Source organism: Neolamprologus multifasciatus, chromosome 3 (genome assembly GCF_963576455.1).
Source record: "Neolamprologus multifasciatus chromosome 3, fNeoMul1.2, whole genome shotgun sequence".
NCBI classification, from domain to species: domain Eukaryota; kingdom Metazoa; phylum Chordata; class Actinopteri; order Cichliformes; family Cichlidae; genus Neolamprologus; species Neolamprologus multifasciatus.
This window is the reverse complement of record NC_140441.1, coordinates 27,414,330-27,442,259: the sequence shown is the minus strand read 5'-3', so window position 1 is coordinate 27,442,259 and position 27,930 is coordinate 27,414,330. Positions and strand designations below refer to the sequence as shown.

The window sequence follows — 27,930 nt, the reverse complement described above, 5'->3', positions numbered from 1 at the left end:
ATCACTTCAGTGGCTCACCTGGAAGTTAAGTTCTCGCCCATTGCAGTTACTTCACCTTTAGTCAGTGAAGCTCGCTGACTTTCTCTCTGGTTTCCACATCACTGTGAACTGCTTCCAGTGTGGACACTTTACACTCGCTAATTCCAGTTACTAAAACTGAAACCTTCACCTGCTTCTGTAGCAATGTTGGCTTTGGGAGTATTTTAATACGTTTTATGGAAAACAATGTGGCTTGTGGTGCTATGAATATATTAGTACCATCTTTTGGGATGGTATTAGCGGACCATCCAACAAATAGCAGCAGGTATGTGGGTCTGTTATGAATGCATCTTGTTAATTAGCTAGTCAGCGATAGCTGATAGCTTAGCATTCAACCTTTTTGTCAAAACATGTTCACTTGTTGTTAAAGACAACAACAGATATAATAATTTCAACTCTTTAAAATAGGAAGTCTTTATACCCAGTCTGACGTCAAGCACCAGTTTTATGTCCATCTTTTATATACAGTCTATTGTTGTAATGCAACTCTGTACATCTGTAATAAGACTATTAACTGTATCAATAAAAGTTATTGTTTTTTGTTTTTCTTACATTTTCTCTTGATTGGGATCATGATTGAAGCCCAGGTTCATTATCAGCTCAGGCCTTTTAGGCACTGTCTGTCTGTGCAGACAGATGGAAAAAAGTGCATTTTTTCCATCTGTCTGTCTGTGCAGACAGATGGAAAAAAGTGCATTTTTTCCATCAGCAGATGCACTTTTTCTAAATCTAAATGGCTTCACAAAGGCAAACCTCCAGTTCTTCTTTCCTTTTTTCCCCATTTGTGACGCCACTAGCTTCAGCCCACAACTTTGCACACATGCAGTAGACAGGCTTCGGAAATCTAGTGATTTGCAGAGGTAACCGGCAGATGCTCTATCCTTCACTGTGTGTGTTTACATTTCAAATCCCCCCATGTGCAGCAGTGGCATCATCTGCTACGTATCAAAAGACAGTGACACGTCCCATCTGCCCCGGGCTGAAGAGTGAAATACATTACACATACAGAAGGAACAGTCCCACTGGACCATTGCTCCACTTCTGTGACAGAAGAGAGGAAATAATCGCTCCACAGGGAGGCTATTTTTATCTACGCTTGAAGTGATTGATTCAGCGACCATCTCAGCACCTCCTGACATGACACTCCACTGTACAAACTGGTAAGTTATGTAACATGGCTATCTTTTAATCTGCCTGATTATCATTTCCATTCCACTGCCTATGGAAAGGGAAGTCACGATGACTCCACCTCAGATGAATATCTTAGAGATTATGCACAAGTAATTAATATGAGGTCTAAGGAGGGTGACTGTTCAAGACCCCTACAAGAGTAATACATCATTCCTTTCTACTTCTAAGTCAACTTGCAGCTTAAAGCTTTAAGGATTATTTCCCAGAAATAATGAAGAACTGACACGCGAGCTGCAAGTAGAACCCGCTCCGTCCATGAAAAACCACTGGGAGAATGATGCATCTCAGCAATAAAGCTGGTGAGCTTATACCTACAGACAAGGTATGCATACTTTTAATGCTTTCATGGATTCTCCCCCAACACCACCACACACACACACTTCCACACCAGAAAACCACTTCATTACACAAAGGAGAAAAAGCAGCTTGAGAATGAATCACTGAGTGGTTCTGCAGTAAATATGGAACTTTGTGTACTGCATGAATCCTTGAGATAAAGCCTGAAAGCCCTAGCTTTGGAAAGAAACAAGTACTATACTGCAGAGCGGTTCATTTCACTCGCTAAATGAGAAATGATTCACATGCTGGAATTTCATCATTTGGATGTTATGAAATCCCTCCCTCCCTGCCTTCCACAAGCCCTGACATCCCGGTTTTGGGAAAACCCTTCTGCTCCATCACCATGTCCATAGTGCCCACTGGCGATGTGAGCTGGTGCCACTGCTGCTGCTCTCATTGCAGCACTTCTGTCAGTCTCGGGATCAAAGCCAAGCAGGAGCAAAAAGCGCTGCGCTAAGACACGTTGTTCCGATTCTTAACCGCACCTCGCCGTAGCGGGAATTGGTGAGGGGGGGGGGGTCTGGACAAACGACAAAAATACCAGCAGCTTGATCGGATCGGATGTGATGTACCCGCGCGTGCTCGCGGGGACGAGAGATAACACGGTTAATTCCACACAGGTGCAGATGCGTACACGCGCGGAGGAAATTACGGCTCAGCACGGAGGTAGAATGCGCGGACTGCAGCGCGTAATAAAACCAAGTCCAGTAACTGCACTTGTAGACCGTGCACCACTAAAAACAGAAGAAAGTGATCGAGTCCCAAACACCGAGCACGAGCTGTAGTTTGTAACATACTCACCTCACTCATGTTGGGAAGATGCGCGGAGGGAGTTCTGCAACTGAAGAAGAAGTGGACTTGGGTCTTTCCTGCTCTCAGTGCTCAGTCCTTCAGCCAGAAGCGCGCGAGAGAGTGCTGCAGTGTGTGCTTTACAGACTCTGGGAAAAAAATAAAAAATTAAAAGATGAAAGAGTGATGGAGGGGAGGGGGTGGTGGGCTGAGTGGACTGTGGATGCTCCGAGACCGAGTGAAGCAGGTAGGCTGACAGAGTGAGGAGATGCTCAGCTCTCCGGTGCAGATGATGGGAGGAAGCTTTAGTGACAGCAACGCTGCGGTTTATGGGCAACAGGAGCTCTCTCCCTCCCTCCCTCTCTCTCTTTCTGTCTCGCCCACTCAGTCTCAACCAGTCACCAGGGAGCACACTATTGCCCTGGTACAGACATGTAGGCTAATAGGCAGGTAATAAGAAGTATAACCCTGGAGCATTTAGATACGCCTTTTACATAAGCGTGGTAATTGATGTGTTATAGTTATGATTTTTTTTTTTTCAGCTTTGAAATGACCATGAGCTGAAAACTCGTGTAGCCTGCAAACACACGAATATACTGCAGTGACATCCTGCTCTAAACTTTTTATGTGGGGTGGGGGAGGCTTCACAATACAAGGATGCTATTTTCCACATCCCACTCAGAATAAATATCCGATTTCCTGTCCAGAGTTTCAAAATAAACCACGTTTGCAAAAGCAGAAAGTGTAAATTGTGTTTTTGCAGAATACTGCAAATATTGGTATCGATCTGAGACCAAGTTAAACGCAGGACCATTGTTGCTGATACCAATGCCAATACTATTCACTTATAAAGGCCGTGTATACATGATAGAGCAGTCTGTCATTCATTTATAGATGAATCATCATGTATTTGCAATTCTGAACACATTTTAATGACCAGTGAATCACTGTGATGTTTATTTTTCAACAATAATTAATTCAGACAACAGCACACACCTTTAAGCTCTTTGTGTGTTTTGAAACTGTGGGTTTTTTCCCCTGTCTCTTAACCACTTTGGGTCAACTTCTGTTCACCCAAAGTTGATTAAATGTGCTATAGGCTAACACAATTCAGTGGGCTACACACTGGGAGAACAGAAACAAAGTATCAATCCAATACCAGTACCTTTAGTGTCAATACCATTGGTATTTCTGTTGATCTGCCTGGGGGTGGGTGGCGGGGGTTCTATTTAAACAATCTTAAACTTACAGTTGTATGTGTTTAAATGTTAATTTGATGTAATGTCATGTCTGATCATGGCCACTTAACTTTAAAAAGGGTGTTTAGAATTTCTGAATCTATTTTAAGAGCTACCTATTTTTTTCTAAGGCTTGGAAGTAAGCAGACATAACTGGTTAGAGTCAGGGATAAGGGAAGAGGAAACACAGAAGCACAGAAAACAGATTCCCTTCTGCTCAACCCTGCCAAGTGTCTCCACTTGATGGTGCTGTTGTCATTACGTATCTCATTTGATCCTAGCCTGCACCTGGCCTGGGGATTTCATGCCTGCTGTAAATAATAGAACCCTTTCCACGTTCAAATAATACTATTAGAACACATTAGGTACTGAAAGACATTGACATAACTACAGCGGTCCTTGTTTTCCACGTCCTCCTTCTAGAGGAAAATGTCAGCACCAGTTATGACCCACATGTGCAGTTCAAATGTGGGCCACACACTCATCCTTGACTGACACAGCTGACTCACGGTGACTGCGGCTGTGTACACTCAGCCACAGGTCAACCCTTATTGGCCCAGATGTCAGGAGTGCCTTGACATTTGGGTCGCATGCAACCCACGCTACATTTAGGGTGCTGTAAGTAGGCCTTAAATGCCAAAAGGAGCCCAAATTAGAGGCTAACATGCAATCAAGGGAAAATGCAGCACAAGCACAGATGACAGAATATGCATGATGCAAAAAACATCAGTTTTGTAAAAGCTTCTTTCTGCCACTGGAAAAAATGTAAAAACAAAAAAAAAAAAAAAAAAACACAAAACAAAACAAAACAAAAACCCCCAACGTAAATCGAAATGTTGACTTGGTAAGTCAAACTTATGAGAAAATAACCTGAAATTTCAAGTTAAGAAGTAAAAATTTTGAGATGATAATCCAGATTTTTTTTTATTTATAGAGGGCAAAAAATGTTTTGTTTTTTTCAATAAGGGAAAAAACTTCCATAAAGATAAGCTTAATGAATAAAAAAAGACCCCAAAACAAACAGATCCTATATGTTCAGATTACTTTGCATTGCTGTCCTTTTGTGAATATACAGTAACATTTCTCATTTCCCAGCAGGACATGCCAGTACAGCGCTAACTGTGCAGCTTACAGGTTAAATAAATTAAAATCTTCTTAGTCGGGAAATAGGGAAAATTCAGTCTTAGCTGCCCCTGTTACTCAGTTTAAACAGGCAGAATTTGATTAGGAACCACTGCTGTAAAATACTAATTAAATCATAATTAATGGATATACATTTACAGATCTCTAACATTAGATTTGCTAAGTTATCAGAGTTTTTAAAGCAAACATCTCTGTGACCTGTAAGCAGAAATGAACATCAAGACTGAGGGAAGCCTGTTTAAATCCCCTCAATATCGGCCAGGAAGCCACAGGAGGGCTCCCTTTGCAACAAGCTCAAGCTTTCTGTATTTCACCCACTTCAACCAGATGCAGCATCTCAACATCTCAAATTCTGAAGTCACAAACACGTTCTTATAGAATGCAGATAAACATGCAAAATAAAGCTGTCTCACTGAGCATTTTCACACTTTAAAGAACAACTGCATCCTAAATGAACAGGTATAAAAAAGAGAAAGAGACAGGATTTGTTTTGTGTTTATTTATTTCTAATGTGTTTTATTTTTATTTATTTTTTTATCTGTCCACAAAGTTATATTAGTCACTACTATGTTAGGTCAGTTTTCCCTCACTGCAATGGCAGTAAACTACACAAGAGCCCAAACCCAGCGTGGTCCCCTCACCTCACAAAAGATTTGTCATATTACAAAAAAAAGAACAATACCCTTTGAAATGACAAATGTATCCTTTCTGGAGAATTTTCTGATTCACAATCAGGATATAAGGTGCCGTTTTCACATCTATTTGTAAATTACAAGCGAGCAAATTGAAAATTGTGCAAAAAATTCGCTGATTTTTTAACAATTGTTTGGCAAAAAACTTAACTGAAGTCAGACAAACACAAGCAATCTTCTTGGAAACATTTGAATACTTTGTTAAATTGTCAGCTGATTTTGTCTCTATTTCTAATTGTGAATTATTCTAAAAATTGTGAATGCACCTTAAAAATCTGACAATATTCTTAATAGCTATTACAGAATTACAGTTTACAACTATATAATTAAAAACAGAATTTGTAGTTGCTGCTGATACACAAAACATGATGTCTTATTTCTTCAGGGCAATAATCAACTTTGAGAACATTTTTTTAAGCAACTAATGAATAAATACCAGACAAGGGTAAATACCACAAGAAAAGAGGGCAGACTCTACTCGGTAACAAGCAGTTTGAACTTAACAGTAAAGTTTAACTGTAACAATATAGATGAGCTAGCTAACACAGGATGTTATACACTCTTTTTGCTTCAATAATCTTTTGGCAAATAAACTGTTACATATTAAACATGTCAATCTGCTCTGATGTCTTAGTATCTCAAGACAAAGGTAGGACTGTTTGTAGTCTCCTATTTGGCTAAATGTACTTTTAAATTTAGACTAAACAAGTTTAATAGAAGGAAAACCTGTAGCTACCATTAGCATTGCTAGCATGAGCAGTTTTCTTTCCTTGTGTTTACTACGTGTGGTTGTTCAGCACTCTGACAGTGATTATATAAATGACAGAGGACATATACAACCATATTTTTTTATTTTCTAGATCAAAACACTGCCCAACAAGATGCCATTGTTGGTTTAAAATATCAAGGCATTACCCAGGGTCAGTTAGCATCCGTGAATAACATCTTCCTCGATGCATTAATTATAACTGATTTCACTGAACAGCAGTACTATTTCTTACACAAACTAGGCACATATCTGATGACACAATAGCAGCTTAGCTTTTAGAAGTCTTTTTTTCTCTTTTACACCATATATAGCTTATTTATGTTTTGCGGTCATGTCATTGCTAATAACATGATGGCTAACATGATGTTAACTAGTGTGCTATTTCGGATGTGTGACACTGCAGGGTGACTAAGGCCCCAGACACACAGGTCTAGAGATGAGGCTGTGATCATCTGCCAACCACCAGTTGCTAGCAAAAAATGTTTATTCACTGACTAGTTGGTGAAAGCCTTTATTCCTAGAAACTGCTGCAGTCGCCCACGGTTTACAAGGAACATGTTGACTTATCTGCACACACTTGCCAGCTACTCTCAGAGCAGTAGTAAAACTTTTGCCTTCAAAGCAAAAGTCACATCTTTTAAAATTACTTGGCTTTTACTTTGAAGGTGAACATTCTCTGTTTGTGTTGCAATTTTTTTCAAGGTTTAATGCCACTGAGGAAGCAAATAATCCACCAACTTGTGTAGAAACTACAGGCAACCACAGCAGTTTGTTAGTGGCCAAAGCAAGAACAACAAAATCTTCCTTATACCACTCTCTTTGAGACCACTTTCAACTCGCAACCTCCAGCAACCACTTGCCAACCAGTCTGGGAACAGTAGCTACCAGTGGTTGTATCACATCCTATATGCAGACAACTTTCATGCAATGTGTGTATGACGTCACGTGAAAAACTGCTACACCTCAATGAAACAGTAGGAAGGTGTTCAAAGTATGAAAAAATAGAAATTGCTAAACATGTTAGGTACACCAACTGTGTATCCTTGGAATGTAAATGTGCATTCATCAGTTTTCAGGTAAGCACATCCTGGTTTCCCTGTCATCAAGTCACTACAAAGCCACGCGTGTGTTTGTCTTACTCCTACTAAACTACACCTTCAAAAGAGTAAAATGATTAGCTTAGGTACAAAGTGGATTTTTGTTTCTTTGCAATCAATTTGGAAATAATGAGGCCTTGGCTTCATTTTTACATTCAAATCTTTTGTTTCTTTTGAAAACATGTCACAGCTCTGGGATTTTTTGTCATTAGACCTTTATGATGATTGGCAGTCCATTTTATTCCCATCTGCCAGCGGGAGGAGTTGGAGGGACCAATGCTCGGGTTTGTGCTCTCCTTAAAAAAAACACAACATCTCTAATGCTATCTGTACAACATTCAACAACACATTTCTCTTGATTTTTTTTTTTTAACCATAATGCTAAAACAATAATACTTATCATTATAAGAGCATTTTTCCATCTCAACGGCATTGAACAAACACCACACAAACTGAAATAAAAATCTAATAAAGGCCTCAATACCAGATAGTACACGTCACCTTCAAGTGGTGCTAGAGATAGACTGTTTACAGATGAGAGCAGGACATGGAGGGAGAGCAAGCATGATGAGGGGAAAAAGAGAGAGTAAAAGGAAAAAGGTGAATTATTTTGTTTCCTCTAGTGTATTTGATTTAGTGTCACATCAGACATGTTTTGGCACCTCATGAGATTAAGCACAATGTATATGTGTCTTAGACTTGGGCTTTGGTTTACCAAGGGTTAGTATTATGACCCGAAGTTCTCTAACCCTACTTCTACAACAATTTTTACTTGTCTAAGGGTAGGTAGTTCATTCTTTTAAGAGTCTAGCCATGCTAGAACATAAGGCCTAATGACCTTGTTTAAGGCCCAATGGGCCCGAAAATATGGCAAATAATAAAAACAAAAACACAAGAATGGAGGGATCAGGACGTGAACACAGGAGAAGATGATCAAGAGAATGGGCTGATGTGTTGAAGGGGAATAGGAAAGAGGAAAGAGAGTGTGTCGATATACGCTAAGTGCTTTTGGTGAGTTTTACAAAATATACCAGGAAGTGCTTGAAACAGAAGGCACGGTGGCATTGACAGTAGTTGTTAAAGGAGACACCACTAAGGGACTTTCACTACAAAACTCATAAGGTGCTCTAAAAAGGGAACTTAATCACATTAATGCACATTAAAGAGTGGTCACAATCATAAATTACCCCATCAATTTGAGTCTTAGCAGATAAATAGAGGCTGTTAACCAGTGTAAGAGAATATTAATGCCTCACATTCATAAATATACCTTCAAACAAGGATAAAGAAATGATTACTGGATGTTTCCACATAAAAAACAAAATGCACTTCATTTTTTTCCTAACCACCAGTTCAGTGGTCGAATATCTGATACACTGACAACCTAGCTGACTGATTTTGCTAATCAATGGGGTAAATCTACTGAAACCACACATTTACACACTTAAAAATGACAACCGAAAGTGACAACTGCCATTGAAAAAACGTTTGGTCTATTGATAAAGTCAAAATGAAAACAACTACTTTGGGAACTCAAAAGAAAAACTTGCACAGTGCTCTGTATAGACATTCCAACTAGTCTTAGCTCACAAACATTATAATCAATATCACCTATATTGATAACCTTTTTCTGTAAGCATCTTGAAAGGAAAATAAACAAAAGTCTGCTTTTTTTTTTTTTTCGTCTTTACAAAAGCTACACATATTCTACTGGGATGCCTATGCATTTGTTAGTGTTTTAATAATTACTCCTACCATTGTCTTTTCTTTTCTTATTAAAACAAAAAAAAAAGAAGAAGAAGAGAGGGAAACTACTCATCTAAAACACACCGTAACCCAAGAGTACAGTTTGTTTCTTAGATTTAGTCTTGTCTGGCAGCTAGACTGCTTTCTTTGTCGTTCTCTACCTTGTAAAAAGTTAAAATTTTCCTTTTTTTTGACACAGTCGTAGTCTCTTCAAAACAATGTGTCAGTTGATTGTATTCAGGAGCTCAAGCGTCGCCCCTTCAGCCCTCACACAGACTCTCGCTCTGTGTTCAGTTGGTGCCTTTGCATCCCCAACCAACAACCGCTACCATTGTAAACACTGAATGTTGAACTCTGACCTCCTTTTTAAGCGCTCAGCTTTTGACCTTTCCTCACATTATATCACATACTTTTTTTTGTTCTTTTCAAGCTGAGCCACAAACAGCTACAGTCTGTGTCAAAGACATTACACTATGATGTAGCATTTCTTTTACAACTGAACTATTCACAACACCCTAGAACCACTTTTAACAAATATATTGTACTTAAATCGTTTAAACTGTATATTCAGATAAAATGAACGATCTATCAGAGCCTCGATGGGCAAGGATACCAGAGACTCTCTCGACGACATACATGAACAGGCACTAACTGAAAACAAATGAACAAAAATATTACAAACTTTCTGTTTTTCTTTAGCACAGTCATCAAGAAACACTTTTCTGACAAACAAGGCAGTGATACATACTTGAAGGAAAGCACACGGCCTGTAACGGTTGCCTCATGCCTTAAATTAATAAAGAATAGCTTAGCCGAGGTTTGCAGCTTGAAACTTTTTTAGACTAAACTTTCCTCCGTGTCTGTTTGTTGTAGTTTGAGGAGGAACCTGAAGCTGTTCAGTGGTCAGTCCGTCAGGAGAGCAACTAGTCGCAGCTGGCTCCAGCATGGTCAGTGTTGTAGTCTGGGATTTACCAGTCCATTATAAGTGTGGGATAAATGCACGACTCTAGAATGATGCAGGACCTTGCCCTAGATCTTTCGATTATCAAATTGGAGATCATCGTAAAAATCACCCATCTTTCGGTGAAGTCTGAAAAACAAATAGAAAATGTGGCCGACAAAATCCTGAAAAGATGCATCCATGCGCTTTCTTTTTACAGGAATTTTACCGTATTTTGTGGTGGACCACAAAGCCTAAAGTCAAGGAGACAAATAATGACAGAGGAAATAGCATAGCTGTGGCTCTCCTCTTTGTCAAGACTCCTCAGGACTGTCCAGAAATGAAGGTATGACAGGGCAAAACATTATTAACCATAAACAACTTCTCTCTATGTAATACTTTCTGCCCTTTCTTCAATTCTTTGTCAAAATTTGTTGGAAAACAATAAACCCAACATTCCAATTTAAGTGGTGTCATTGAAAACATTTTAATCTCCTTAGACTCTATCCTCCTCCCCTCCAACGTGGTTAGAGCTCAGGGCTGGTGAAAGAGCGAGGGACATCCTCAGGTCTTGGTCTTGTGAATCCTCCAGACTGCTATTCTCCAAATTCTCTTCAAATTCTTCATCTTGCTCATCTTTCTCTTCATCAATTTTGCCCTTGAGTTCAGGAACATCTGTTACATTCTTTGACACTGAGGACATGGAGTTTGGGTGTTCAAGAGCATTACCCAGATGTTCTGCTGTGTGCTCAGAGAGACCATTAAGAGTTTGGGACTGAGTTAAGGACCATTCTCCCATGGAGGCCTGGGACTCGGCCTCACTTACGTGCCTCCATATTGTCAGAGGGTCGAGGTCAGAGGGATCCATCCTTGGCCTTGTGGTCTTTGAGGTTCCATCATCATCCAAGATCACTAAAGAGCTTCTTTTGCGCCTGGACTTACTGGTGTGGTTGACCTGGAGATGCATGGCCATCAGCTCTGCTGATGATGTTCGAAAAGGACAAAACAAACACTCGCTCAGTTTAACCCCTGTTGAACTATCCTCTACGGCATCCTCACCACCTTCCCTTACACTCATGCCTCCATGCTCCTCCATCCCTCCAAGACCAGGTGAAGTACGACGGGACAGATCCAGTGGTTCAAAACCACCCTCCTGAGTTGATGGCACGGGTACTTCCTTGTCACTTGATGCTTGAACCATTCGGCTTGTAGTAAGGGGCTTACGTCGTGACACCTTAGGTGCCTTTGGTGGAGGAGACTCCCTGATCCAGCCTCCTTCCATTCCACCTTGGTAAAGCACGCCCATTACTCCAGACAGGTACCTGTACTGGGTCTCTAGGTCAACATCCCTTAGAGCTGCTAAGGCCTTTCGATGCTCCCGCTGGTCTGGAAGTCCTAGGAGCCAGGACTGCTGGCTGGGTCGAGAGGCGGGGTTGTCTGTTGGAGCCCGGTTGACCGGGCAGTGGTTGGGTTGAGATCGGCGCTGCTTGACCAATCCAGAGGTTCCAGAGATAGTGGAGGTGAGACCAGAGGAGGAGGAATTTGAGGCAGCTGATAAGGCATTGCGTTGCTCCCTGTGGTGCCGCTGGAGATGGTACTTCAGAGAGCCAGATTGAGTACCCGCATAGTCACAGTGGGGGCATTTGTAGGGTCTCTCACCTAGAGAAAACACGATGAAGAAAGTTTATTTATAGAACAGTAAAAATAAAGCTAGAAAAATCTTTTAAAAAACAGTGGGACTCATTAGATGCTCCAAAATGAATGCCCCAAAATGGGTGTTCACTGGGTAAGAAGGAAAAAAAATATTCTGGTGATTTTAAGTATTTTTATATTACAGTTAGTAAATACCTTTGTGTTAGTATTAATGATATCATATACCATAAGCTATTTTATGGCATACACAATTTTGATTTCACATACAGGATGTTTTTTTTTTCTTCAGTAGAAACCTGATGGTACTCACCTTTAACCCTGAAAAACAGTTGCCTCTTATACACACATATACAGTCATGCAAAAAAGAAAGCTTTCACAGGTCCTTGAAGCCACATGATAAACTATGAATACTCTTGAGACTTCCATAGGAATTAGATACTTAAGTAGTACCCAGGTGCTGCTAATCAAATATGCTTGATTAAATGATCATCAGCAAGTCTGAGCATTTCTATGAAAGCAGAATTTTTACCAGTTTTCTGGTCTGGCAGGTTCAGGAGTGTGTTAATGACACAATCTTCCCAGGAGTGGACGTCTCTGCAAATTCACCCCAATTCAACACTGTCCAACAAACCGCAAAGGACCTAAGAGCTGCATCTCTGACTCTACAGGCCTTAGTTAGCATGTTAAATATTAAAGTTCATGGCAGTACAATTAAAAAAGATTGAACAAATATGGCTTATTTGGAAGAGTTACCAGGAGCAAGCCTCTTATTGCTAAGAAACACAAGTATACAAACTGTTGAGCACAGTTGTGAAACAGTGATCATTTGGGCTTGTTTTGCAATCACAGAACCTGGGCACCTTACAGTCATCGTGTCGACCATTAACTCCTCTGTATACCAAAGTAATCTAGAGTCAAATTTGAGACCATCTGTTTAATAGTCAAAGCTTGTTTCAAACTGGGCCATGCAACATGACAAAGATCCCAAGCACAGCAGCAAATCTACAACAGAAATGCTGAAAATAAAAATTCAAGGTGCTGCAGTGGCCTAATCAAAGTAAAGATCTCAACCTGACTGAAATGTTGTGGTGGGACCTTAAAAGAGCGGTTCATAAGCCAATAAACGAATCATGTTTTTTCACAGGAAAGCCAGTTTTGAAAATAAAACAAGGTCAGATTGATTTTTTCCAATATCAATATATACTTGTACTTTTTTATGGCAGCTAAAATGAAATTTCCCTGCAAATAATTATTATTTTTTAATCAGTTTCACTCACTCCTATTTATTGAGGACTATCTCATGGGTACACTGTGTGAAATGCAGACGTGAGGACAAATTTCAGCAGTCTAAATGGTTTCATGTGTAAAAGATACACAAAAAATGCAATCATTTTTAAAATATGTTAAAAGTACTTTCACTATGCTTAAAGACCACAGCACTTATTGCAAAATCGTAACATCGCAAATAAGTATGGCAAGCAAGTATTTTGCAAAATTGCAGCAAGTATAAGCTGCTCAAAGGTCATTTGAGCAGTTCTGAGTAAGAGGTGCAGTTACATGTTTTAAAGAAAGATGGCAGTATTCCATTACTCATTAAAAATTACACAGCTGGGAAAGATAAAGGGGATGATGTTGAACATTAACAGCAAGAAACGTTAAACATATGAAAAACGTAAATGATCTTATTCCCAAGAGTCAAAAAGGAAAAAACTGGTCCAGGAACGCGGGAGCACGTACAGATGCAGGAACAACTTGATTGTGTTGGTGAAACAAACACTAAAGACAGGATAAAACTCTCGATGGGAAACGAGAATCTGAAGAGAGCATTATCATAATTTGATGCATTTGCTTTAATTACTGACCATGTGATAATCACTTGATGGAACAGAGGCAGTAGTGTATGAGAAAATGAGCAGTGCATGATTGGGAAAAATATAAACGCGTTGAGATAAGTCCTTTCAGCTATAAAATGAGTAATGATGATGGCAACTCTTAAAAAGACTTCACACTGTGCATTTTTTGGCTGCTGTCTTTATGGGAAGTTCTCCAGTTAGTAGTGATAGGTGGCATCGCAAAAAATGAGAGATGGGTTTTAATTTTGATCAAATACATCACCTGAAGGCAAATAATGAAAAGTGACGATGACTCATGCTGATAAAGGCTTATGAATATGGATCATTAATTAATAGTATGAGTGTGAGTGGTGTTCGAGATTCTAACTTTCATTAAAGTCCAAGTCTAGTTGGTTATCAGAAATCCTGTACTCAGTTTTTCCTCTTTTTTTTTCTTTTTGTCCTAAAAAAGTTTATTAAAATGTTTTTTCTCTTTACAGTATTTAAGATACATGTTAAAGATTTTTGTTACAGATTCTTATTTCAAAGACAGAGAATTCTCTGCAATTTTTCATGCATTTAATTTGTGCATTATTTAGTATTTTTATGTAATTGACAAGAAATAAATATGTGTCCATAAAAATAAATAGATTATTAAAAAAAAAGACATCAAACCACACCAGTTTCATTTAACTAAATTTTGCATTATACAAATCGAAATAGAGACATGAGGATTACTGTTTAATTGGAGAAGACATGAAAAGGTTTTCTTTTGTACCGTTTACTGGTAGCGATGTTAGAGGCCAGTAAAAGAAGTGAGCAATTTCCCTTTTTAATCCCTAGAGTGGCTTGATTTTTTCCCCCCAGAAACTACTGTTAATATACGCTCAAGCAAGGCACTTAAGCTGGAGTTGCTCCGGTGGAGCAGCTCAGTTGCCTGCAGTAGAGGGCTATGATTAGCGCTGGCCAGGCCTCTGGGGTAAAATCTTTAAAAAAAAGAAAAAGAAAAAACTGTAGTTCTAGAAAAGCAACGATGCTCAATGCAACCTTTCCAGGGATTTATAAAGGTTAAAAAAGTAAACACGGTTTGTTAAACTCACAGCAGCATCTCACCTGTGTGAACTCTGAGGTGCACTTTGAGATGGTGTGAAGAGCGAAAGGCTTTGCCACAGTAGGGGCAGTCTTTTATCCCTCTGCCACGCACTCGCTCCCTGGTGGGAACTGAAGGTATGGAGGAGACTGTCGTCAGCCCATTTTCTCCTGCAAGTAGGGAAAAAGGAAAAAAAGTGGAAAATGTAAAGATAGCAGCTAAGATTCTAATGACAATAGAAAGTTGAAGTTGAAAAACAATGTATTCTTATATGCTAGCAAACAAACACAAACCAAAGAACTAGAAAAAAACACTCATGTCACACCTTTGAAGCTTGAGATGACAGAGTGAAACCCTGCAGCTCCTCCAGCTTGTTGTGATCCACCACCCATCAATTTTGATTCCTGTCTCAGTTCTGCCATTTGTTGGGATCCACCGCTGTGTAGCTGGGATTCTTGTCTCACTTCACCGCTGCCTCCTCTTCCCAGCCCCACTCCTCTATGATGACTGCTCCCTTCCTCTTCGCTGCCACCTCCTTTCTGGGGCCTCTGAGTGTGAACTCGAGCATGAACTACCACCTGCTGTAGACTGCGGAACAGCTTTCCGCAATCTGGGCATTCCCATGGCCCTCCTGGTCCTCCGGTCTCTTCTCTAGGATCCAGGCCTCCAAGGTAGGCTCTGACTTGGTCGACCTCTGTAATCACTGAACTCCGCCCTGGGCCTCGTTGCCCTTGCTGCTGGCCTCGCTGATGAGGCCTTTGTTGCTGAGCTACCGCCAAGCTGCGAGCCACCAGCTGCCACCAAGTTGCCTGATCTCCTCCTTCTGAAACTGTTGCTGGAGTTTCCCCGGTTCTCCCTGCTCTAGTCGTTCCCCCTCCTCTTCCCGAGTCTGCTCCCCCTGCAGTACCACTGCCACCACCGTTTCCCATCTCTGCTACTTGAGCCACTGCTTGAAGTCTCTCCATGCAGCTAGCCCCACTGCCATCACTAGGCAAACCAAGATAGCCCAGGATGGCTGACTTACTCAAACCCATCCCAATTCTGCCTCCAGTTTCTCTCTCTGCTCTTCCCTGACCTCCTCTGGCACCACCTCCTCGCTGAGTCAGAAGGAGACTGGAGTAGAGGGCGTTGAGGGAGCTTTTAGACTGCTGCTCAGCACTTCCTGGTCCCCCAGGGTTTCCCAGTCCAGCCTTGAGGCCAAGTTTGTTGAGATGAACTTTCATGTGATTTTTGAGGAACCAAGGCTCCTTGAAGCCACGGCCACATACCTGGCACTTATGGTCCAAGGAGTCCTTGTGCTTTCGCATGTGTCCCTTCAGAAACCATGACTGCGTAAATCGCTGTCCACAAGTCTCACAGCGAAATGCTGGCAGTGAAGAGGACCCGCCCACTGCAGCAACTGATGTCAGCTGGTTGCTCGGGGTTGGGGCTGGCGTGTGGGTCGGCGTGGGTACTGGGGTGTCGGGGGTTGCGATGATGGGCCTCGAACTGTAAGCTGGTGGAAGAGCAGGTACATCGGGAGAAGGGTGGCACTCCTGTAAGTGGGATGCCAGGCTTTCTTCTTGGCTGGCAGAAAAGGGACAAAGAGTGCATTTGTATGGATTGTGGAGAATGCGTACATGCCGTGCCAACTCTGAAGCTGTTCGGAATTTTCCTTTGCAGGCATGGCAGCGAAATGTAGGCGTGATGGAAGCAGATACGCCCTCCCCGGTGGCTGAAGAATAGGGAGAGGTCACGGACACAGGGTCCTCTGTCAGCGGAGGGGTCAAGGGTGTGCTATCATCCAGTAAAAAACTGGGGTTCTGGTCTGTCTGTAGTCCATCATCGAGACCTTTGACCTCACCATTGACTTCATCGTCTTCTGTGAGATGCTGGATGAGAGCCCCAGGCAGTAAACGCTGGTTTGGGTGACTTCTGTGATTCGGAATTAGGTCTTTGTGGTTCTGCTGGATTTTGAGGTGCTGTTTTAGTGGAGCTGAAGGGAGCCCAGTCCTATACAGAGCTGAAGCTCGCCGGTCTCTGTCCAGACTGTGAGCTCGTGCATGAAGAGACAAAATACTTTGGAATCTGAATCTCTTTCCACATACATGACAGGGATACCTGAGTGCAGGCCCCGAAGAGGCCCCTCCAACTCCAGGTGTGGCCCTGGTAACAGTATCCTTCTGGAACAGCTGGAGGTCTAGTTCATCACTACAGTTCCCACTCTGTCCTGAAGACAAGGCCAGCTCCAGGGCACCACACCCGAGTAATGGTGCTGATGGTGTATCTGGCGGAGAGGAGTCCAAACAGGGGCTGCATCCAGCTTCTTGTCCCCCTCCTCCTGGAAACAAAGCCACTGCCGGCGTTGGGGATGGAGGTACTCCATCCAGCCCTTCCTCGTCATCTTCTTCATCAACATCATGGTGATTGCTGTTATTACCCTCGTGGAGGGGGAACGGAGAGAGGGGGAAATAAGGCGCAGTGTCCGGGCTCTGGGGGGAAGGTTCGGAGCTGTGAATGGGCAAGACAACAGGGCTATCGGGGAGAGAGAGCTGAGTGTGAGGAGAGGAGGTCTGGGGGCTGTGGTCTAGAGATGGCAGCGTTGGGGGCGACTGGGTCTGCTCACAAGAAAGAGACAACACACACTCCGGTGGAGAATCCATCCTCTATCAGTAAAAAACACAAAGAGAGGGAGAGAGACAGATAATGAGCAGCAACCAGCGACTTAAGAAGGAGTTAAAAGTTAAAAACCTCAAGAAAAGGTTAAATTTGCATGTTGTGCATAATTAGCTTTTGTAGCACAACCTTGGCCAGATTTTAAAAACTGCACAAACTTCGAGGGTATGAGGTCTATGTGTTGATGCATGCGGATATAGGAAAATAGAAAAAAAAGTCCTACCAGCATTGTGTGTGATGTTATGCCATTCTTTAGTGTCTCTACTGAGGGGGGACACAGTCCTGTGGCAGTCTCCTCTTGTAATTGTCTGAGGACAAAAAGAAAGCTCAGAAAATTATTTGCAACCAAAAATCTAACAATTACTGCATTTGAAGTTGTTCCCAGCCTTTTTTTTTAAAGCATGTTAAGACAATTATCTAACTAAAGACTTAGGTAAATTAGGAATAATAGTATCAGCGTAATGCTTTTGAAATATCCAGCAATGAACTGCAGGTAGCAGAGTTTTGCCGAACAGGATTAAAAGCTATTTACACTAAGACCCTTTGAACAGATTCAGCACCAAATGCACACTCAACAATACATTTTAATGCACGTGCATGTTTACTACGAAGAAAATCTGTATTTGATCGTCACTTGCTCCTCAGCCTGCATTGGTGTGCGCATTGAATGTGTAACAGGTGTGCACCTGTTCTGCCTCCTGCATGTGTTCAGCGTACATGCTGGCATACTGTTAGCACATATGGGATGATTATCTGAAGTGTGAATGTGCATTAGTGTGTGTGTGTGTTTAGGAGTTAAGGGCACCACCACAGGACACGGACTGTCCCAAACAGGATGGGCGCGCAATGTTTTGACTTCCCCACACACCCTTCCTGAACAGTCATACAGTAGCAGCTTTTTTTGCTTAAATCAGGCCCGGACGCACTCACACTCACAAACACACACACACTCACATATGGTATGCATGCACCTAGCCAGAACAATAAATCTGCTGTTTGGGTGTGGTGGCATTCACCCATACATTGCTTAGTCATGCTTAATTGTTGAAGTCATTTATATATGTGAGCTTATTCTGCTGCTGCCCCCGCTGCTGCTGTTGTCTCGACTGTACTGCGACTGTCACCCCAGATAACAGAGTCAGCTGAAACGTGAAGTGTGATACTGCGCATTGAACACGCACAAGCATTTTGGCAGGGCACGCTCACACGCCCAAATATTTTGAGAGCGCAGCACTTCGCCTCACTTCCACCGAATATGTGTGCGCCGTGGCTGGTTTTTGTCCATCATTTTTGCAGGAGTTGAGCACCCACAACACAACAAAAAGGTCATAAATCACTGTGGCAAAAACAATGGAACATCTGTGCTCGCAGGTGTGTCACCCACATTTTTGTTCACATGGCGGTACGGTCACATATGTGTTTATATGGATTTGAGTATATGTGTGTGTGTGTGTGTGTGTGTGTGTGAGAGTTACTGAGGCTTGATGACAAAGAGATTCTCATGTAGCCAGTTGACATTTTAGCTCAGCTATGACTCACAGGGATATCACACCATATCAATCACATAAACACACACACTTACACACACACACACTCTTACACAGACAGTCCTTTCTTAATCCACCATTATTGTTCTTTCTCTCACCGTATTCCTTTCCCTTCTGTCTTTCTTTCTCTCCCTGATTCATACTTCTTCCCATCCCCCTCTCATTCTCTCGTTCCCTCCCTCCCTCCCTCCCTCCCTCCGTCTATTATTCACTAATTTTCTTTCATTCTCTCCCTCTCCCCTCTCTCTCTCTCTCCTCTCTTTTTTCTCTCCTGCAGTGTTGCCAGTTGGCAGAGTGCCAAGGAATGCTGATATCAGCTGGTAGATTGGGCCCTGCCAACATGGCGAAGAGCAAAGAAAAAAAAATGAGAAAGGAGGCAGACAGAGAGAAAGAAAGAGGGAGACACAGACAAATAGACAGAGCAGTTACAAACTGGGCAGCATTAAAAAAAAAAGAAACAGTCTCAGAAGCCATGTGAACGAAAATGATTTAATTTGATTGGCAACATGGTGTTGAGGGTAAAAGCAAAGAAACCAAAAAAAGAGAAAGCGACATGCTAGAACAGAGAATAGCAGAGAAATCAGAGTAGTGGTAGTGGCAGGCTGGGGCATAACATGAAGAGAGAGCAACATTTAAAAACCATTTTGAAAGTCAACACAGAAATACACATGCAGACAGAGAAGGGGGGGGGGGGGTGCAGAAAGGGAGAAGGAATAAAAAGCAGGAAAAAGAGAGAGAGAGAGTGGCTATCTAAATGTATCTGCTGCAGTATTAAGTCTGATGGCATTATCATATGAATATCACCATCACAATGCATTGTTCCACCGTGACGGTGGCTGTCGCCAACCACCGGCCCTGTCATGCCAATAAAGAAAATTTGGATAGATTGAAAGAGGGAGATAAGGTGCAGCAGAGGATGCATGGGAAAAGGGGGCTGGGGGTGACTCGGGGAGAGGGTGGAGTGGGGAAGAAATCATGCTGGAATCAGGTGGGGGAGAAACACATAAAAAGCAGGTGTAAATTAAGCAAGAAGCGCACCGAAGACGACATTCTCACATCATCCACAAATGCTGCTCATTCCCAGTGTGTCCACACACACACACATACACACGGCGAGCTATAAAATGGATTGGGGAGGTACTCAAAGCAAGGGTGAGAGCAGCGTACAAAAATGTGACACCTACGTGTGTGTGTGTGGTGGGTGTTTTTAGTTTTGTAAGGGGAGGGGTAATAATCTGATTTTAAATGTGCGTCATGGTAATGAATATTTAATATTAGGTAATGTGATCCACGTAGAAGATTCACAATGATATTACAGACCAGCCATTCCTAAAGTCAAGAGTGTTGTGGCCCACTTGCAAACCAGAAAATGGGGTCTCACCCAATCTTAAAGCTTCACTCTTATCAAAATACAAGAGAAAGGGATGGATTTTCTTGAAACTTTCATTCAAACCAGATGAACAACACGGGCTGTTGGCTATACACAATAATACATACTCATTTTAAACTGAGCTTCTGTTAATACTGCAGCCCACCTGCAGCACCTTTGCAGCCCAACAGGGGGCCTTGGCCCATACTTTGGGAATCAGTGCTATAGACTTTACAAAACAACTTTCTGGTTTGCTTTAGATAAACACAAAAAACTGTATATAAACAATGGTCTGGAGCCATGAGTGTAGCATAATTTTTGTCTTTTACACTAGCACCTGCACGGCTCAACTATACTCTACTCAACGAGGTTTTGGTCGTTTTCCATTACCACCTCAATGTGGGCGGGGTCGTTATAGCAAGGCAACCCAAAAGTCCAGTGACGCTGTTTGCATGCAATCTAAAGACAACACAACAATGGAGGAGGTCGAGGCGATGGTACACCTGCTTCACACACTTTGGCTTTTTGTCAGACTCAGGGTAAAAGAAAGAGCCAAGTCGGTGTGAGGCCATTGCCCAGCAGCCGTTGCCGGGTTTGACTCTTGCGAAAGAGTTGCTCTCATGACTCACTCAGTGACCTCATTTGTGGGCCAATCAGTGGCATGCGGTCTTCTGACATCACTTTTTCAACTTGACTCAGGTCACTTGGAAAACAGTCAGAATAAGCGCTAATAAAGTGCAGAGTACCCATAACTACCACCTAATGAAAAAACCAAGTTGAGTTTAGCTGAGCAGGTACTAGTGGAAAAGAGGCTTAAGAGCCACTGTAGACATACATGCTAGCAGCTTGTCAATCACAGGGCAGCCACACATTTAATCAGGCCCTGATTTATCGCTTAAATGTGATCACAATTTACAAAATAGACATCATGACATCATCATCAAAAAGCGAACCGCTGAAACCCTAAATTGCTCATGAAAGCGTTTGCTGAGATCACAAATGGAGTGAAACGCAGGGTTTCTGAGCAACCTGGTTTCCTGTCACAGCCACGGCCTGCGGGCCGTTACAAAGGCTCCACGTTAAACGCACTTAAGCATTTGTTCCACTTCTCAGGCCCGGAGCTATAGTTGACTGCTGATATGCAACACATAATGGATTTTCCCATCCCTTCGATACAAACTGGATTTTCCTGCACTTTCACTGGCTTTTTCTGTTTTTTCCCTTTATTTTTTCCCCTGATCCTGAAATTTGCAGTGCATGAGCAGGAGTGTAATGACACAGTAATTCGCAAGATGACGCCAGCTTTAAAGCGTCCCGAAGTTGACATTCCAGCAATTGAAATGCAGCTTTGTGGGTCCTGAATTGCCTTGACTGGAAATGAGTTTGGTTTTTTTTTATCATCAGGGTCACTATGTTTTGTTTTTTTAAACTGCACTGTTTAAATACTGATAACTACTCCTTGACTCAGATCACAAGAAGTGCATAACAATGCGGCTGAATCATACGTTACATCCCTGGTAAATACTGGCTGAGGGAAATTTGCACAATATGTTCAGACAAGTTTTTTGTATTTTTTTCTTTTAGGTGAGGGTGGGGATCGGGGGTGTCACTGTGTAAATATCCACCGAAGTGGCAGAGTTTTATTGTGAAGGCAGTCAGTGCAGGTTTGCACATGCACATGAGAGATACATGTTGTAATTGTAAATATATATCAGGGTGTGAACACCTTTCACCTAGTGTTCATAATGGTACCTGTGTGTGTGGGATAGAAGTGTTATACAGCTTCATAATAAGTAGCGTTAATGTATCATAGGTTGTATATAAGGAGGGCTTGTGTATTGTGATTTGTAGCCTCATGAAGCTAAACAGTACTTTGAATGCCTCGTCACAGTTTGTGTAATTAAGCCTGACTTACAATGATCCCTTCATTCATTTCCTATCAGCCTGTGGAGGTAAATGTCAAAAGATTTAGAATAAATCTGAGTGTATGCTCTGCTCTCCTTGACCCCTTGTGACCCCTTGGGGATCTCGCTCTCAGTTTGGGAACCAGTGATCTATAGCAACAGCGACCTTTGTGTTGTTTGAAAATTAAGTCCTCTTCCACGTACCTAAAAATAGACATCTTCAAGGTCTCAGGCACCGGCCTTAAGGCATAAAGTAAGGACTGTGCTCGTAGTCTGTGTGTGTATTTCTGTGAATCCCTACAAGTGCATCTTTCTTCCCGCTGCATTACTTTCACTCTCATGTGATGAAGCCAGCGCGAGGTGAGGTGTCCTTTGGGGATAAGTGGGTGTATGAGAGACTGACCACAAGGAAGGGGGAGAAAAAAACAAAGTGTGTGAAAAAGAGAAGATGAGAGCGAGAGGAAGTGAGGGGAGCCCGCTCCCTGTGCGGTACAGTATAATTTGGCCCTGTGGTTTTTATCGCGTGGTCACGTGGCGAACTTCCCCACAGCCGGTATTCATTTCCTTTACTTCACCTTTCCCTGAACCACCACTACCACCTCCTCCCTCCCCACCGCCGGCTTCGCTTCAACTTTGCCTGCCTCGCACTCTCGCTCTTCCCTCATCTTCAGCTTCAACAATGATAAGGGTGAACATCTCCCGCGCAGTCTCCGCCACCGACCGTTAAAGATGAGTGTTGCAGATTGCTTATACAGGGAAAAATGCTACTTCATGTGTATCGTTTGGATCGCAGAACGCAAGTGAAACGGCGATCGAATGGTTCGCATCTGTTACGCCGTTAACCTTATTCAAAAGGTACTTGAGCAGAGTTGAAGAAAAAGTTACATTAAAAGGAAGCGTCCCAACTTTTACCATCTTTCATCTGCGCAAAGTCCAGCTTGAGCCAGCATTTCCTGCCTCACTGATGTGTTTTATGCTCCACTTCTCACAACCTTACTCCTTTTTGCTTCTTCCTGTCTAACCTCTCCTCCTCTAATGCACCATCCCCTCTCAAGCTCCTGCTTCTTCTCTTTTTGAATGAATTACTCCTCTAGCGAGAGAACACAAGCTGATGCTCGAACTGGGAGGCAACGTTGCAGTGCCAGACCCGAGCAGGCGAATCCCGAACACCGGAAAGCATCTCGGCAGAGAAAACAAGAGTCTCGCTCCAACTCATACAGGCCGCGCCGTGCCTAAAACCAGTGAGTGGAGGGGGAAGGGGGGGTGCTGAATGACTCGTCTGACTCGGGATTACGAGACTGACGCTTTAAAAGAAGAATTGGTTGGAGCATGTGTGTGGTTGTACGCGTTCTTCCTAAAAGGCTTATGTGTGCACACCGAGGATCAGTTGCTAGGTTGGAGACAATCCTGCAGGTGAAACAAACATCCACCTGATCAATTTTCTCCCTACTGTCTGGGAAAAGGTTCAGAAACCTTTCTTCCATGAATGACACCCCTTCCACTTTAGTGTCCTTAAGCAACACACTACTTTCGACCCCCTCAGGGATGCTCACCACTCACTGTGACCTCCCTGGGGTATTTATGTATATATATCAGATACCTAAAACAGCTTTAGTGTGGGGGGGAAAAGGGTAAGTGTATAATAGTAATGGCTTCATTCTTTCTTCACCCTGGGGAAATTTGCAGAGCATGTGTTCTCTTTCTTAGGAACATCTTGTTTGAAACACACTCAGTTGCACTATATTTTATAAAGACACATATAAATGGGAGGTGCCAGTACTTAAATCAACACATCCTGGTGTAATTCAGGGTAACTGATTGCACTCAAGGGCTCCCTGACTCTATGTATAGGCTGGAATGTAACATTTTATTTCTATTTTTTTTTGCAGGGGATTTGAGCTGAAAAGTGAGGATGCACTCCAACAATGACTTTATCTCTTCTTCCCCACAGTCGCCGAGTACTTGCTCACTGGGGACTGCTGGGGTTCTCTCTCTATTGCACAGTCTTCAGATTACAATATAAAGTGCTTTGATGCGGTGTCCAGAATGTTTTCAGATTAAATTGAGGCCAAAATAGTTCACACTTTCAGTTTTTCATCTGGGGAGGCATCTGTCGTGCTGTAGGTCAAATGAAATGCAACCAAAAAACACAAAAAGAGTTGTACTGCAACTTTAAAAAAGACTTGAGGGAGAAATTCAAATACCGCTTGCTTTCATAACATCGCACACCTGGCTGAAAAGCGCAGACACGGGACTGCCACTAATGGAAAGTTGGAAAAATGTTTTGCTTATCAAATCGTCGTGTTTGATTTTTTTGTTTTTTATTCGCACCGTCTACCTGTACGCCTCTGCTGCAAACGCTGATTTCAGAGCTGGTCTTCCAAACTAAATGCGAGCAACAAAAAGTGGCAGACTATTTAAGTAAGACCCTAATGCTCTAAATACACTCTAATCCCGAGCAGCCTAGCAGAACTCTCAACAGTCTCAAAATGTCACAATGCAGTAGATTCTCCCTAACTGAGGGCAAGCAGGTGCCTCTCCCGCAGCGCACTAATGACCCAATTATATCAATCAGAAGCCTTGATTGGTGCTACACTCCTTTCCCTTTTACTCTCTCTCCCTCTGTCTCATTCTCCCCTCACATACAATCTCTTTCCCAAGAGCCACCTGGATGGGGTGGATGTGCCCCTTCAAGTACAGTACAGTATGTACAAAGATGGGAAGTAGGCGGCATTGAGGGTGACAGAGGAGGTGGAGGAGGAGGTGGATACTATTTGAACACAACAAGCAGACAGAGGTTTGAATGAAGCAAAAACCATTAGAGCCTTTTTAACATGGGGCCAGTGTTTTATATTCATTAGTACAGCTGGTTGCAGATGAGTATCTGCAAAGGGTTTGACATGAAATCACACCTTATATCTAATGGCAAACAACCTGTAGAAAGGCAGGGGAGGCTTTTTTTTACTAACAGAGTAATAATTTTTTTAAAAAATGCTTGTGTTATTAGTTTTTGATCAAGCCCGGATAAGGAAAAGTAGCGTGTTGTTGCCAAAAGTCACTCTTGCAGGCGATGATCCAAAGAAAAACAGGGATTTGGAGTGAAGTCATTTCTTTTCTAATTGTCTCAGCTTTCTTTTCTTTTTTCTTTTTTTCTTTTTCGTAGAGGGATTATGAAAGTTAATGTGCATAAAACCGTCTTGAAAAATGCCAAACCCTCCAAAAACATGCCTCATTTTAGGACACGCAAGCAATGTCAACCTACTTCCACTGTGCACAGGCTCTCAAGAGTGTGACATTTTGGGTAGATATGAAAAAAAAAAAAAGAAATAGGGCATTTCAGGATCCCTAAACATATTCCATTGGATATAGAAAAAGGCAACGGGAGTGTCTTTGGTCAACCCAGATGACACGTCTGCGCCTTATCTCAAGAGGAATTTCCTCCTCGCCCCTGTGATGTGCGTCAATAACGTGCAACCATTTTCAGTACGTTCCTTTCCCCCCTCTCTCTTCTCTCTCGCGGCCATCTCAATTAGAGGCACATTAATGAAATAAATAACCATCAACAAACAATGCACTAATAAACACCCCCTCACACACACTAAAATCAAATTAACCCTGCCCGCAGATGTTGTCCGCGCACAATCCCGCTTCCAAATAGAAACAAAAACAACAACCAAAAGAAAAAATGCGATTAAAAATCATGAACACAGGGGATGCAGGGTAGTCGGAGAAGTCGGAGGGTGGCGTGTGTGTGTCATGTCAGCCTATCTATCGCTCTCTCTCCCCTGCTCCATTTTGTTCCTAAATTTTCTATACAAAAGATTAAGGGAGGGGAAAAAGACGAGTGAGCGAGCAAGGAGAGGACGGGAGGGGGGGAAAAGTGCCATCATGGATTTCATCTTGAATCCCTCTCTGCCAATCTACCACCGACATCAGTGCCCCCCTCACCCCCCTCAAAAAAAGAGCCATCGAGTCCAAAAACGCACATTTTTGGACGAAAACCGGTAACTTCTCTTTACTGAACACAATCTGGCGACACGCGTTTTGCACGCACACGGCCCCAACATTGTATGTATTGCCACACTTGCTATGCTACTTTCTGAGCGCTGAGGTAACGTTAGGACAACTAAACGGGTTGTAGTAAACATTGTAGTAAAAGGTGGCCGAAAGTATAAGGTTTATAAAGCACCGTTAAACAGTCTTTTCTCTTTTTTTGCGCGTATCCCACACGAAAAGTGGCGGTGCTTATCTCGGAAACAACGCACAACACAATGCCTAATGTGTGTCCAACAAAAGAATTAGTCAAGCTAATCGCATCTACCTACAAATTACGCTTTGTAAATCAACTTGCTAACATGCAAAAATCCACTTTTACGCTTGGACAATATGTCCGCGGCTTATCGAAATCCTCCGTTACGCACAGAGAACTTGGCTCTTCTTTAAAAAAAATACACATGTATAATAAATAATAAAAAATATAACCTACTTAAAAAAGAAGAAGAAGAAAGACGCCGTTCTTTTTCAGAGAGGTTAAAGAAGAGCTGCCAAATTACCAAACTGCTCGCGCGGATAAAAACAAAAATTAAGAGCTAGCTTGCACAACTACTTAGCTGAAGTTGTGTTCAATTTTTAAACAAAAATAAACCTCCGAGTGACTTTTCGTGCACTTGCGAGCATTTTTAAGTCGCATTTCATCTCGTGCTGACTGTTCGAGTCGACTTGGTTTAACTGTTACACCGAGTATTTCCTCAGTTATGAGGGAAAACAGTGCATTTCTCCGCTTTTTTTCTTTTCTTTTTTTTTTTGTCATGTCACCGCTTATAAGCGAAGCTCCGACTGCTACATGCTTGTCGGCCACGCGCGCACATACACCGGCTTACATACATGACAACACGTAAAGTGGTCCGAAGCGCGCGGTTACATGTATACATACATACATACATGCATGCCTCGTGCCAATCACTCACATGCGAGCACGCGCGCACACACACACAGCCAAAACTGCCAATGAAATAAATAAATAAATGTGAAAAAGCGGAGTGAAATAAAACACATCAACAACTATGTTGGCCATTATCCCGCGTGTTGCCCGTGACAGAAGAAGAAGAAGAAGAAGAGAGAGAGAGGAAAAAGAGGCAACAACAGTCGCAGTAAATTAAACAATTTTGGAAATGTTTCGTCGCCGGTGTTTCGTGCCAGCACGCATAAAAGTGCATATATGTAAACATAGTGGTAAATAAAATGTAAGAAGATAAATGAAGATATAGGATATATGTTGAAAGTAAAGACTCAGTGTACTTACGGGAGAGGCGGCGAGGAGATTAATGACACGACACGTCATGATTACGTTTCACTTGAATTAAATACATTACGAGTTGGGAAAAAAATGGAAATCAGGGTTGTATACAAGCATACGCCGTTTCCCCCTCCCTCCTCCCTCCGTTTGGTCACCCTCTTCTCTCCCTCTCTCTCTCTCTCTCACACACACACACACGCACACACACTCTCTATCTCTCTCCTCCTCCTTCACATCCTCCTCCTCCATCTCCCTTTTCTTTTCCTTCTCCCCTTCTCTCCTTTCTTCTTGCATTTTTGCCCATTTATTACACAGGAGTGAGTGAATGGGGGGGGAGTGGTGGGGGGAGCATAGGAGAAGTGGGAGGGAGAGTGATGTAGGTTGGAAATGTTAATTATAATCTCAGCACGGGCACCATTTTACAACGCTGTCATCTCTTCACATTTGTATCCTAAATATGGCATCTGGGGTGGCGGGTAGCTGACAGTTAAGAGACATTTTTTTGGGGTGGCAGGAGAAGAAGGAGAAGAAGAAGAAAGTTTCACACCAACAGAAGTGAGATAAAAGTGATGACAGAGGCAAGAGGCAGCTAAAATGTTG

General features: G+C 42.4%; 1 protein-coding gene and 1 long non-coding RNA gene across 2 annotated transcripts; one reads left to right on the top strand and one right to left on the bottom strand.

Moving 5' to 3' along the window:
• The first annotated feature begins 604 nt into the window (after positions 1-604).
• LOC146522384 (uncharacterized) lies at positions 605-25,016 on the top strand. Its single transcript, XR_014871699.1, has 2 exons — positions 605-702; positions 749-25,016. It is a non-coding gene; the product is annotated as an uncharacterized LOC146522384 (long non-coding RNA).
• Positions 5,224-27,619, bottom strand: znf219 (zinc finger protein 219). The gene is made up of 5 exons (XM_085147219.1): positions 27,337-27,619; positions 17,438-17,522; positions 14,885-17,204; positions 14,583-14,729; positions 5,224-11,642 (listed from the first exon to the last, which is right to left on the bottom strand). Exons 2-5 carry the CDS (start codon positions 17,441-17,443, stop codon positions 10,480-10,482), a joined length of 3,636 nt encoding a protein of 1,211 aa, XP_085003345.1. The 5' UTR covers positions 17,444-17,522; positions 27,337-27,619; the 3' UTR covers positions 5,224-10,479.
• Positions 27,620-27,930: the final 311 nt, after the last annotated feature.

What these genes read in the sequence shown, in the direction of transcription:
- znf219 (XM_085147219.1), bottom strand. An exon ending in TGTCATCTCAAGCTTCAAAG is followed by an intron (nt 14,730 to 14,884) that starts GTGTGACATGAG and finishes CCCTACTTGCAG; the next exon opens with GAGAAAATGGGCTGACGACA. An exon ending in GCACCTCAGAGTTCACACAG is followed by an intron (nt 11,643 to 14,582) that starts GTGAGATGCTGC and finishes TGTTTTCTCTAG; the next exon opens with GTGAGAGACCCTACAAATGC.